The sequence below is a fragment of the Microcaecilia unicolor genome, chromosome 2 (assembly GCF_901765095.1).
Source record: "Microcaecilia unicolor chromosome 2, aMicUni1.1, whole genome shotgun sequence".
NCBI lineage: Eukaryota > Metazoa > Chordata > Amphibia > Gymnophiona > Siphonopidae > Microcaecilia > Microcaecilia unicolor.
Genome location: NC_044032.1, coordinates 467,178,665 through 467,190,878, shown reverse-complemented (window position 1 = coordinate 467,190,878; position 12,214 = coordinate 467,178,665). Strand labels below are relative to the sequence as shown.

At 44.1% G+C, this 12,214-nt stretch overlaps 1 protein-coding gene across 1 annotated transcript in view; it reads left to right on the top strand.

The window, feature by feature from the left end:
* RNF24 (ring finger protein 24) overlaps nucleotides 1-12,214 on the top strand; it is a 147,856-nt gene that overhangs the window by 112,027 nt on the left and 23,615 nt on the right. The window contains exon 3 of the mRNA XM_030191018.1: nucleotides 4,641-4,683. Within this exon, the coding sequence (XP_030046878.1) occupies nucleotides 4,641-4,683 (43 nt within the window). The remainder of the gene's footprint in view (nucleotides 1-4,640; nucleotides 4,684-12,214) is intronic.

Below are 12,214 nucleotides of genomic sequence, written 5' to 3'. Positions count from 1 at the left end.
TCCAACATTCCAGTGTGTCTCACTGGGTTCGTAACCACCTGCTGACATCACTCCTCCAACGTTCTCCAACGTTCCAATGTGTGTCACTGGGATTGCAACCACCTGCTGACGTCACTCCTCCAACGTTCTCCGTCCCCCCACCCTCCCAGTTCCATGGGACCCTGGAAATGGGAGGGAGGGACAGAGGGAGGGGGGACCCTGGAACTTGGAAGGGGGGGAGGGAGGGAGGGGGGCCTGGAACTCGGAGGGAGGTGGAGGGGGCAGGGGAGAATTGCTGCACATAGATGGATGGAGGGGGCAGGGCACAGAGGACGTTGCCTGCATATGGATGAATGCAGGGGAGAGAGCATAATGCAGGGGAGGGAGGGGACCCTGAAACTCGAAGGGAGGCAGGGAGGGGACAACCCTGGAACTCAGAGGCAGGGAGGGGATGACCCTGGAACTCGGAGGCAGGGAGGGAGGGAGGGGACGACCCTGGAACTCGGAGGGAGGGAGAGGGACAACAAGCCTGGAACTCTGAGGGCGGGAGGGAGGGGGGACCCTGGAACTGGGAGGGAGGGGGGGCCCTGGCACACAGTCTCATGCTCACACACACACTCTCTCTCTCTCTCTTACAGACATACTCGCACCCTGTCTCACTCTCTGTCACAAAACACACTCGCACATTCACTCTCTCTCTCTCTCTCTCACAGTCACTCTCACACACACTCTCTCAAACATACACACTCTGAGGCAAACCTTGCTAGCGCCCGTTTCATTTGTGTTAGAAACGGGCCTTTTTTACTAGTTTTGTATAACAAGATTTTTTAAAGAAAATGTTATTTATAAAAACTGTATTTAAAAAAAATATATGTTTGAAATGTTTTTTTGCATGGTTCATTTTAATGGGTTGCTGACTGCTGAATATGGCTGCTGATTGGCCGACGCTAACATTCCATATTCTAATCTATATCATCAGACTTTGGCTACTATTCTTGGTGTCTGTCATGCTTGACAGTGTTCTTATGCTGTTGACACGGTGGTTAAACAAAGTTGTCATTTCAGAGAGAGATCATTTGCATTCCTTAGTGATCATTGAAAATCCTGTTTGTTTCTTTTACCCCTTCATATTAACAACAGGCTCATATTAAACCAGTCAGTTATTGTCTCATCTTTTCGGAAAGCTGAAGATGCAATATCTCTTTATATCAAGTTATGTGGAAATACCTGCCCTTTTCACTGCATTGTGAAAGGTCTGTCATTACTCCATGCCAGTCGTTTTAAATCTAGTGGGGATTTTCTTGAAGTGACTTAACTTTTTTGCCCTCTTAAGGGTAGGGGAAGGATTATTAACATGTTTATTTTTAAAATTGGACTGCTTTTATACTGCAGTGAAAAACCCAGTGGACAGAGGGTAACGTAGGCAATGCAAATGGATTATCTGATAAAGAACTGAGTTCTTAAGTAATGTGTAGTGTATGGGCAGTTTTAAAGAAAATTTTAATATATTTGGCCATCACTATGCAGGGTCAGATCTGTGTTTTTAATATAAAAACTGCCAAAAATTACCAGAGGACTCCTAGGTTATCAAGAGGGACCTGTTCTCCTCCACTACTGCATACTGAGATGCCAAAGAAAAAGTACTTCATACAGAACAAACTAGAATTGTTTCCACTGCTGTTGCTGAACTGAAGCATTCTAATAATTCTAATACTGTTGTTGGTATGATAAATTAATATCAAAGTAGCCTGTTGCAGAGAGCACCAATACAATTTACTGCAGCCCTAGATATAGTGAATGAAAGAGCTGAATTTGGTGTCTCTACAAAGTTGAGATACACCAGGATGGAGAAGGACCTAGTGGCTCAGAGTAGGGAGGGGAGCTTGTATCGAAGAGGTTGGCTGGCTGGCTACTAATGTTTACAATGCTTCTTAGCTGTCTACAGCTGCATATATTTAACTCACCCTCTCCGGTGCCTTGATCTACCTCTGCTGAGGAAATGTCAGCCATCTTGAGACTTCAAACTTTGACTATGCAAGAAATTAGTGAATATCCAACCCAGGGGCATAGCCAGACTTCAGCGGGAGGGGGTCCAGAGCCCGAGGAGAGGGGGCACATTTTAGCCCCCCCCCCCCAGCGCTGCCGACCCCCCCCCTTCCCGCCGCCATCGGGTACCTTTGCTGGTGGGGGTCCCTAACCCCCGCCAGTCGAAGTCCTCTTCTCCAGTGCAGCCGCGTTGCTGATCTGCAAGGCTTCTGTTTCTGTGAGTCTGACGTCCTGCACGCAACATGCACGACGTCAGACTCACAGAAACAGAAGCCTTGTAGATCAGCAACGCGGCTGCGCTGAAGAAGAGGACTTCGGCTGGCGGGGGTTGGGGACCCCTGCCAACAAAGTTACCCGATGGCGGCGACGGCGGGAGGGGGGTCAAAGGGGTTGGCAGCGGGGGGGGCCAGGGCCAAATCTATGGGGGCCCATGCCCCCGTGGCCCCACGTAGCTACACCCCTGATCCAACCATTACTCCCAGACCCATGAGCCTTCTCTCCAAAGGTGTAAATCTCTTTAAAGACCTATTCTAGTGCTCTTCCAGAGTGTCACTGCAAGTCCCATAAACTCAGAATTGCCTCCCTGCAACAGTGAGGATACTGCATCTTTAAGTGCTACTCCATTACAAAAAACATAAGACTTTGATGACATTTTTTCTTCTAGACTGTGCTGCCTGTTTCACAGATTTCTATTCTTTGAACTCGGAGAGGTTAAGGGTACTAATTTTGGAGGTAAATCCATATAAACTGTTATTTCCTGTGAAATACTGTCGCTGCCTTAACTTGTTCATACAGTTGGTGAACATTCCCTTATTTTACGTAGACAGAAGCCTTAGCAATTTCCCAGAAAGGTACAATTTTCCCTTTTTTAAAGTAGAGAAACCCAACAGGGAACAGAGGCTTGAAAATTATTGGTATTAAAACTGGTGCCAAGTGCCTAGCTTGAATAGAATTACCTTTAAGGACAATTGTAGGAAATGACAGTGAATGGTGAACTGTGATAAATTTAAATCTGAACAAAAAATGAAAAGCAATTGCCATACGCACTTGGGCAAAGAAAGTTTTCCATACAACATTGATACTTCCCATGATTATCTCCAAAACCCTGGCTGTCCATGAAAATGGGACTTCTTCAACCTTGTTACTGGCATAGGTGATCATAGCTGTAACATGTGAAGGTCCATCTTCTCTCCCCCCACAAATTCTGTGTCTTTGCCTTTCTTTAAAAAAAAAGGATATTCATGTTCTTTGGTCCTCCAGTTATAATGATGGAAAATCTTTATGCAGAATTTTTTTTTTAATAACTGGAAACACTTTTCTAAGAAATTCAGAGTAGTGACTGATGTCAGCATTCACTGCATCTTTGTGAAAGGGCTTTCATTATCACAGGTGATTGAATCACTTGCATACCATGCATCTGAGCTTTTGCATTATTCAGATACCATAGCCGCCTAGTGTGTGCTTGAACACTGGGTGAATAATCCAGGTCAAATGGAATAAATATTTTAATGAGCGCGTCAAACAAATGATGAGCCATGGATGTACATCTGGCAGAGTACACCTTGGGAGGCTAGTTTTATAAAGGGACCACTAAGTTTAAGAGGAGCAAGTAGGCACCTACTAAGCAATATTTTATAAAAACACATACATTGCGTCTTCTACAAAATACAAGTGTCAATGAAAGAAATACTACCTACATTGTAAATGTCTGCACCTAGGTTACTTTAAGTATGCATATAAATTTAGCATATCCTATAATCTATGCGCATGTTTGTGAAACTCCACCTATGCTCTGCCCAGACTTCACCTCTGTACATGCCTACCAGCAAAATATGTGCATCATGGCGCATATAGTTTTATGCTGGTTAGAATTTTTATAACATTTAGGAGCCCTTGTACTAACGCCTAGCATGTGCTAACAGACATTAGTGCGTACCAAGTGCTGCACGGCCCATAGGTATAAAACGGGGCATGCGGCACATACCACGCACTAGGCTTTAGTAAAAAGGCCCTCACTCACATATGCAGCCACATACTCAGGAAAATTACTTTTGAAAATTACTCCCTGTATTGTTGAAGCCATGTTTAGGGTCTCTATTACTAAAGCTTAGTGCTCACTAAATGCTGCGCAGCCTATTTAAGACCTATGGGCTGCATGACACTTAGCACACACTAATGTGTATTAGTGCCCATTAGAGTATATATTGAAGGGGACCCACCCCCACACACATCCCTTATTACAAAGTGAATTTCTTCTATCTAGTTGAATTTGTACTGCCTTTTCAAAATTCAAAGTAATGTGGCATCTGTCTTTTGTGCTGGCAGAAATCTAGGCCTAGACGTGACCTGCGAAAATAGGATTTAAAGAGATTTAGGATTAGAGAGACTACTTTTGTTTTTTTAATAGCCTGTGGAAAAGTACATGCATTTGCTGATCTGCTAGTTGCATTTGAGGGAGGAGGAAATAGTTTATGTGAAATAAATACTATTTATGTGATGTATTATCCCACCTAAATGAGCAGCAAAGCACAAGAAACCAAATTTTTTTTATTCTGGCTGTTTGAGTGTTATGGACTGTTCCATTCATTTATTTTCCTTCTCTTTTTAACTTTCAGACTCAGGCATCAAGCACACAAGGAGTTGTATGCATACAAGCAGGTGAGAAACTACCAGATACTATTAATTGTTTGTTTACACCTCATTTCTGGGCTGAAGGCAGAGGAGAAATTAAACTAGAATGCAGCAATCCCAATTCACTATGACAAATTAGAAGTAAACATACTCCTATATAAAGCTTCCAAATGAAATCAAAGATGATTACCGTAATTCGCCTGTGTGTACTTGTTGTGGCATTTAACCAACTTCCTGGTGTGGTGTCCTTTGTAATCGTGTTTCTGCTGTGGGACCTGATTAGGTATACTGCACAAAAAATGTCTCCACTTCCTGATGCTGCGGTCCAGACCAGCACCTATTACATACAGCCCCTTTTATTCCCTCTTCTGATTTCTTCTAGCCTCTTAGGCCCAGGCTGAGTGAAATGTGGAGCGTGTGTATTGAGCGCCATGTGTGACTCAACTCTTGAGTGTTAGGAACAGCTGCAATACAGGACCTCTGGCAGTCATATGCGGTTGCCAAGGTAACTAACAGTCAGCCACATACTGAATGGTTTTCAGGAATCCAGGCCTGAAGAGGTCTGTTTGTGGCTAGAAACTGAGAGGTCATGACATTCATGTGTGGTGAACATTTGAGGAAGGAGCAGAAAGCCACAAGTAGGGGAAGCTGGAGCATCTGGAAGGTGAAAAGCTGGGGCAGGTGGGTGAGGTGCCCTGTTAAGACATCTTTCCCATCTAAGAATGGAGAAAATGAAGTAGAGAGCAGCCAAAAGAAAAAGGAAGTGGCCCTAAGTAGAGTTTCCAACTGGATCCAGGTTTGCCCAACAGCGTTGATCCATTCCTGGGTTCACCCCATTGCATGCAGGGACTTGTAGTTCTGATTTCCCCATTGTATTCTCTAAGAAATGCAAGACTACAAATCCCTGCATGCAACGGGGTAAATCCAGGACTGGATCATCACTGTGAAGTGATCTGGATCCAGTTGGCAACCTTAGCCCTAAGGCAACTCTGTGTACAACAGAGCCAAGGAAGTGGTGTCGAAAAATGCGCTGACTGTGGATAATCCATAAATACAGGTGCCACAGGATCCATAGGGATGGTGGGACAAATTCAAGAGTAACAACTAGAGGAACAAAACCTGTGTGCTAACTGTTAGCGCATACTAATTGCCACATTAAATACTAGCATTGAAATTCCGGTGTGATCTTAGTAGGAATTGTGACTTGCAATTAACACAGAGATTGTTAGCCATGTTAACTGGAATTGCTGCTTCAGAGGTGTAGCCAATTGCAGTCCACATTATTGGCCATGCTGTTAATGCACAGTAGCAATCATTGCTCTGCATTAAGCGCACAGACAACTTCTCCAAAGTTCTGGGAATGCCCTCAAACTGTTAACACAGAGGTTTTGCATTTAACAAATCTTAATGTTGGCTGTTAACACATGTTATGTGCAGAACCTTAGCACAGAGTAGTAAATAGGCTCAAAGACCTATATAGGATGTAACTACACCCACTAAAGCTTGAGGTGTGGGGAAATCGCCAGAGCCTCCTGCCCTGATGCAGAATTTCTGAGGGAGATGAAGGGATTGTATAGCTAAATACGTATGCATGGGCAGACTGGATAGGCCATGTGGGGCTCAGTATTCAAAGTGATTTAACTGGGTAGGTAGGCCTCCTGCCCAATTAACCACATGGAGCAGATTAATAAGGGATATTCAGTGGCACTTAACCAGGCATTGCCACTGAATATCCCCTCTGACCGCTGTGACATTGTCTGGGAAGTGCAAGAGTGGCGTCTGGGTGATGCTGGGGGTTACTACTACTAATCATTTCTATAGCACTACTAGATGTACGCAGTAGTACACATTCTATGCAGGTACTTTTTCTGTCCCTAGAGAGCTCACAATCTAAGTTTTTGTACACACTGGTGATAATCAGTATTGATATCACATAGATAACCGGACAAGTAGGCCTGCTAAAAAGTCTATCATTGCCCAGCTAACTATGCGGGTACAACACTGAATATTGTCTATACCAACAACTTCCAGGTGTTACCACTGACCCACACATTAAGTGCCAGTGCCCAGATATTGTGCAGCACTGAATATCCAAGTCTAAATTAGCCGGTGACGATCAATGTTTACAAAAATGTTGACCACCATTCACTCAATATTGATCTGATGTCTTTATCTGCCATCATTTTCTATGTTTCTATACTGATGTCAAAAGTTACTGAATGCTACTTCATGTGTGCCTCTTCCCCACTCTTTCTCATTGTTTTAATATTTGGTGGAGCGTTCAGTTCTAGCCAGGGGTTTTTTTGTTGTTGGGTTTTGTTTTTTGTTGTTTTTGGGGTTTTTTTTTTTTGCTCAATCAGTCCTCCCTATATTCACATAGCCTGCTCTTTGGTGGTAGGTGTGCCACACAGTATATTAATGTATACATGCCTTAGGCTTGAGAAGGTTGGGAAAAGGTGCTTTGCAACACCCTGTTATTTATGTTCTGTGCACTGTCATGCTAAGCAGTCTTTTCTCAGAAGCCAAGTGAATTGTCCATTCTTGCTTTTCAGGCTTTTTTTTTTTAACATGATTAAAAAATTTATTTTTCTTCTCATAGTCAGCTTTTTCATGCCATGTTGATCATGCCAGTAAGATTATTTTTTAGGCAGAGGCTCCCTGTGACAAACCAACCAAATTTTTCTTCCTCAAGTCATTTTTTTTCTGAGTAATAATGTGTTCTTTCAATTTTGCATCTGCTATTTTGACAATATGTCAAGGAAAGCTATTGGCCATAGGTTTTGTCCCAAATGGAAACAGAAGATTCCCATAGACCATCATCAAATTTGCTTCAACTTGGGAAGGGAACATCACTTGGGGGGGGGGGGGGGTCTTTTACTAAAGGTTAGATTGAGTTATCTGCAGCAGGTCCCATAGGAATAAAATGGGAACTGCTGCAGATAACTCAATCTAACCTTTAGTAAAAGACCCCCTTGATGCTTTGTAACATCTTCTCAAAGGTGTATCCAAGACCATTTAAGCAACATAAGGTTAGTGACAAGGTCTGTGTTACTGATTGACTTAGTCTTGCTGTACATCGTCTTGAGTGAATGTCTAATCAAACATATAAATGGCGAGTGACCGTACTCACCCGCAAATGCGCAGTAGAGACTTCCCTCTCTGTCCCGCCCCCGCGTCAATATGTGATGATGGGGGCGGGACAGAGAGGGAAACTGCGCGAAGGGGAAGGAGGGAACCGCCAATGTTGCTACCACTCCCCCCCCCCCGAGGTCACCGCTACCGCTCCCCCCACCCGGAGTCGCCGCCGCCGCCCCCCCTCCACCTGCCCGAGCACTCTCTTCGCTATTGAACTTACATCGCCGACACGCAGCAGGCAGATCAGCTGAGCTCCCGTCGGCCTTCCTTCCCTGCCTGTGTCCCGCCCTCGCCGACGTTACGTCACAAGAGGGTGGGACACAGGCAGAGAAGGAAGGCCGACGGGAGCTCTGCTGATCTGCGTGCTGCGTTTCGGCGACGTAAGTTCAATAGCGAAGAGAGGGCCCGGGCCGGGTGGAGGGGTGGCGGCGGCGGCGGCGACTCTGGGGGGGGGACCTGCAGCGGCGAGGGGAGGGGGCCTTGGAAAACCCCCATACTAGCCCGTTTTAACGGGCTCAACTGCTAGTAAATAAATAAAACATAAGCAATAGACAATTACAGCAGTAAAAATATTCAAACAACAATACAAAGTATGGAATAGTATGCTACATAACAATGTCAACACAATACATAGTAAAACATTTTAATAGTAGATGGTGTAAACAAAGATGGTCTTCAAAATTGGGACAGAGTTCCTTTAATCGCATAACTTGGACATCAGTCTTCCAAAAATGACCCTACATGGGCCATGTTTCGGCACACAGTGCCTGCCTCAGGGGTCGTAAGAGTTGTAGTATCTAATTGACTCAATGAGTAGTAGCAAAGCTTGCTCCTTTGCACGTGTATTTGAATCAAAGTTGGTCCCTCTTGAGCTGATTAATAAACGTGAGACATGCTGCATAGAAAGATCTGAAGCTATTGGGTGATATTTCAAGCATTTCTTAGAAAGCTCTGGAAAATGTCCAGTCATCATTAAGCAAGAGTGATATCACCCGTTTGAGCACCAGTGATATTATCCATTTATGTGACTGTCTTCAGAGAACCTATGTTACAGATAAGCTCTTCCTTACTACAGATCTTGAGATTAGGTCTGTTTTATATTCTTTAGCACAACCTTCTCCTTTTTTCCTAGGTGTCTCTATAGCTCCTAGATAAATATCTTGCTTCATTTGTTTTCCTTCACCATCTCTCATACAGTGGGGGAAATAAGTATTTGATCCCTTGCTGATTTTGTAAGTTTGCCCACTGACAAAGACATGAGCAGCCCATAATTGAAGGGTAGGTTATTGGTAACAGTGAGAGATAGCACATCACAAATTAAATCCGGAAAATCACATTGTGGAAAGTATATGAATTTATTTGCATTCTGCAGAGGGAAATAAGTATTTGATCCCCCACCAACCAGTAAGAGATCTGGCCCCTACAGACCAGGTAGATGCTCCAAATCAACTCGTTACCTGCATGACAGACAGCTGTCGGCAATGGTCACCTGTATGAAAGACACCTGTCCACAGACTCAGTGAATCAGTCAGACTCTAACCTCTACAAAATGGCCAAGAGCAAGGAGCTGTCTAAGGATGTCAGGGACAAGATCATACACCTGCACAAGGCTGGAATGGGCTACAAAACCATCAGTAAGACGCTGGGCGAGAAGGAGACAACTGTTGGTGCCATAGTAAGAAAATGGAAGAAGGACAAAATGACTGTCAAGCGACAAAGATCTGGGGCTCCACGCAAAATCTCACCTCGTGGGTATCCTTGATCACGAGGAAGGTTAGAAATCAGCCTACAACTACAAGGGGGGAACTTGTCAATGATCTCAAGGCAGCTGGGACCACTGTCACCACGAAAACCATTGGTAACACATTACGACATAACGGATTGCAATCCTGCAGTGCCCGCAAGGTCCCCCTGCTCCGGAAGGCACATGTGACGGCCCGTCTGAAGTTTGCCAGTGAACACCTGGATGATGCCGAGAGTGATTGGGAGAAGGTGCTGTGGTCAGATGAGACAAAAATTGAGCTCTTTGGCATGAACTCAACTCGCCGTGTTTGGAGGAAGAGAAATGCTGCCTATGACCCAAAGAACACCGTCCCCACTGTCAAGCATGGAGGTGGAAATGTTATGTTTTGGGGGTGTTTCTCTGCTAAGGGCACAGGACTACTTCACCGCATCAATAGGAGAATGGATGGGGCCATGTACCGTACAATTCTGAGTGACAACCTCCTTCCCTCCGCCAGGGCCTTAAAAATGGGTCGTGGCTGGGTCTTCCAGCACGACAATGACCCAAAACATACAGCCAAGGCAACAAAGGAGTGGCTCAGGAAGAAGCACATTAGGGTCATGGAGTGGCCTAGCCAGTCACCAGACCTTAATCCCATTGAAAACTTATGGAGGGAGCTGAAGCTGCGAGTTGCCAAGCGACAGCCCAGAACTCTTAATGATTTAGAGATGATCTGCAAAGAGGAGTGGACCAAAATTCCTCCTGACATGTGTGCAAACCTCATCATCAACTACAGAAGACGTCTGACCGCTGTGCTTGCCAACAAGGGTTTTGCCACCAAGTATTAGGTCTTGTTTGCCAGAGGGATTAAATACTTATTTCCCTCTGCAGAATGCAAATAAATTCATATACTTTCCACAATGTGATTTTCCGGATTTAATTTGTGATGTGCTATCTCTCACTGTTACCAATAACCTACCCTTCAATTATGGGCTGCTCATGTCTTTGTCAGTGGGCAAACTTACAAAATCAGCAAGGGATCAAATACTTATTTCCCCCACTGTATGTCTCCCTATTTCCTACACTCACTTTTCTCCCCACTTGTTATCCTGCTTCATATTCATCTCCCTTGCACTACTCTTTCTTGGTATCTTGCCTCTTTCACCTGTTCTTTCTTGTCCCTGTTTCTTCTCCATTTTATTTGCTATATACACATGACCCCTGGAGGAGTAGCCTAGTGGTTAGTGCAGCGGACTTTGATCCTGGGGAACTGGGTTCAATTCCCACTGCAGCTCCTTGTGACTGTGGGCAAGTCACTTAACCCTCCATTGCCCCAGGTACAAAATAAGTACCTGAATATATGTAAACTGCTTTGAATGTAGTTGCAAAATACCACAGAAAGGCAGTATATCAAGTCCCATTTCCCTTTCCCTCAAATTTTTATTTATTTATTTATTTATTGCATTTGTATCCCACATTTTCCCACCTTTTTGCGGGTTCAGTGTGGCTTACACTGAAAGATGGAAATACAATTTGTTACATCTTGGTCATGGATTACATTGTGAAGATTTTTCTCACCCTTTATATAGAGCTTCTGAAAAAAAAGGGAAAAAACAGATAAAAGGATCTAGTTATATCTAGGCCCAGTGCATTTTTTAATGGCAAAAATCAGTTTTACTCACTGTCCACAACTCCCCCAGCACTCCTCAAGTTTGAAAACTAGACAGGTTTGATGTTTGCTAGGTGTCACTGTTCAAAGTCACAGCGGGGGCACAGACAAACACTGAAACTGCAACATATAGATATCGGTACGATTTCATAAGCCTTCTTCATATTTAACCAAGTCTAAAAATAGACTCTTGATCCCTCTGCCCCTGTTAGTTATCATTCTGTCTCGCTTCTCTCTCTCTCTCTCTCTCTCTCTCTCTCTCTCTCTCTCTCTCTCTCTCTCTCTCTCTCAAATGTTCATCACAAACTTTTATCTCATTAAATCTTATTTGATTTCAGTTTTTGAAACTCACTGACTCTGTTTTTGGCCCCTGTTCCTGATCTTTCCTCTCCTTCAAGGGTCTCCACAGCCACTTAGCTCTTCTGGAGGAAATCAGTGCTTCTGTCATGGTCTCACAAAATGTATTTCCTGAACCTCTCTTTATGTATTCATTCATTGGTTTCATTAAATTTGAAATTCACATTTTCATACTACCTCTACACTGTTCTTTTCATTTCCCGTTCTTAACACCTTCTATTAATGCAGGCTGATGTTTCAGTAGAAAACTCCCCACAGGTGCAAAGATGCCAAGTCCACAAATTTTGGGTACCTCTTCCCCAAATCCCAGTCACCTGCACTTTGAGAGTGTACATTGGTGTAGTCACCCTGCTTAGTTTGGTGGGGGGGGACCAAGGAGTAGGGAAGTCATATTGATGGTGGGGAGCCACTTCAGCACCAATACCTGGATAATTTGGTGGGAGCGCTGTCTTCTCCCCCCCCCCCCCCCCCCCCCCCCCACCACCAAACTTTACCTATGGGAGAGCTGTTTTTCATTATAGGGATTTACCCAAGTACCACTGAACAGTTCCTTTGAAAACTGCCCCCTCACTGCTGACCTTAAATGAAACTGCATTTACTTTTTAGTTTGTGGGTTTCCATCTTTCCATTTTTCAGACTTTCCTTAGGACTTTGTATACATTAACAATGTATTT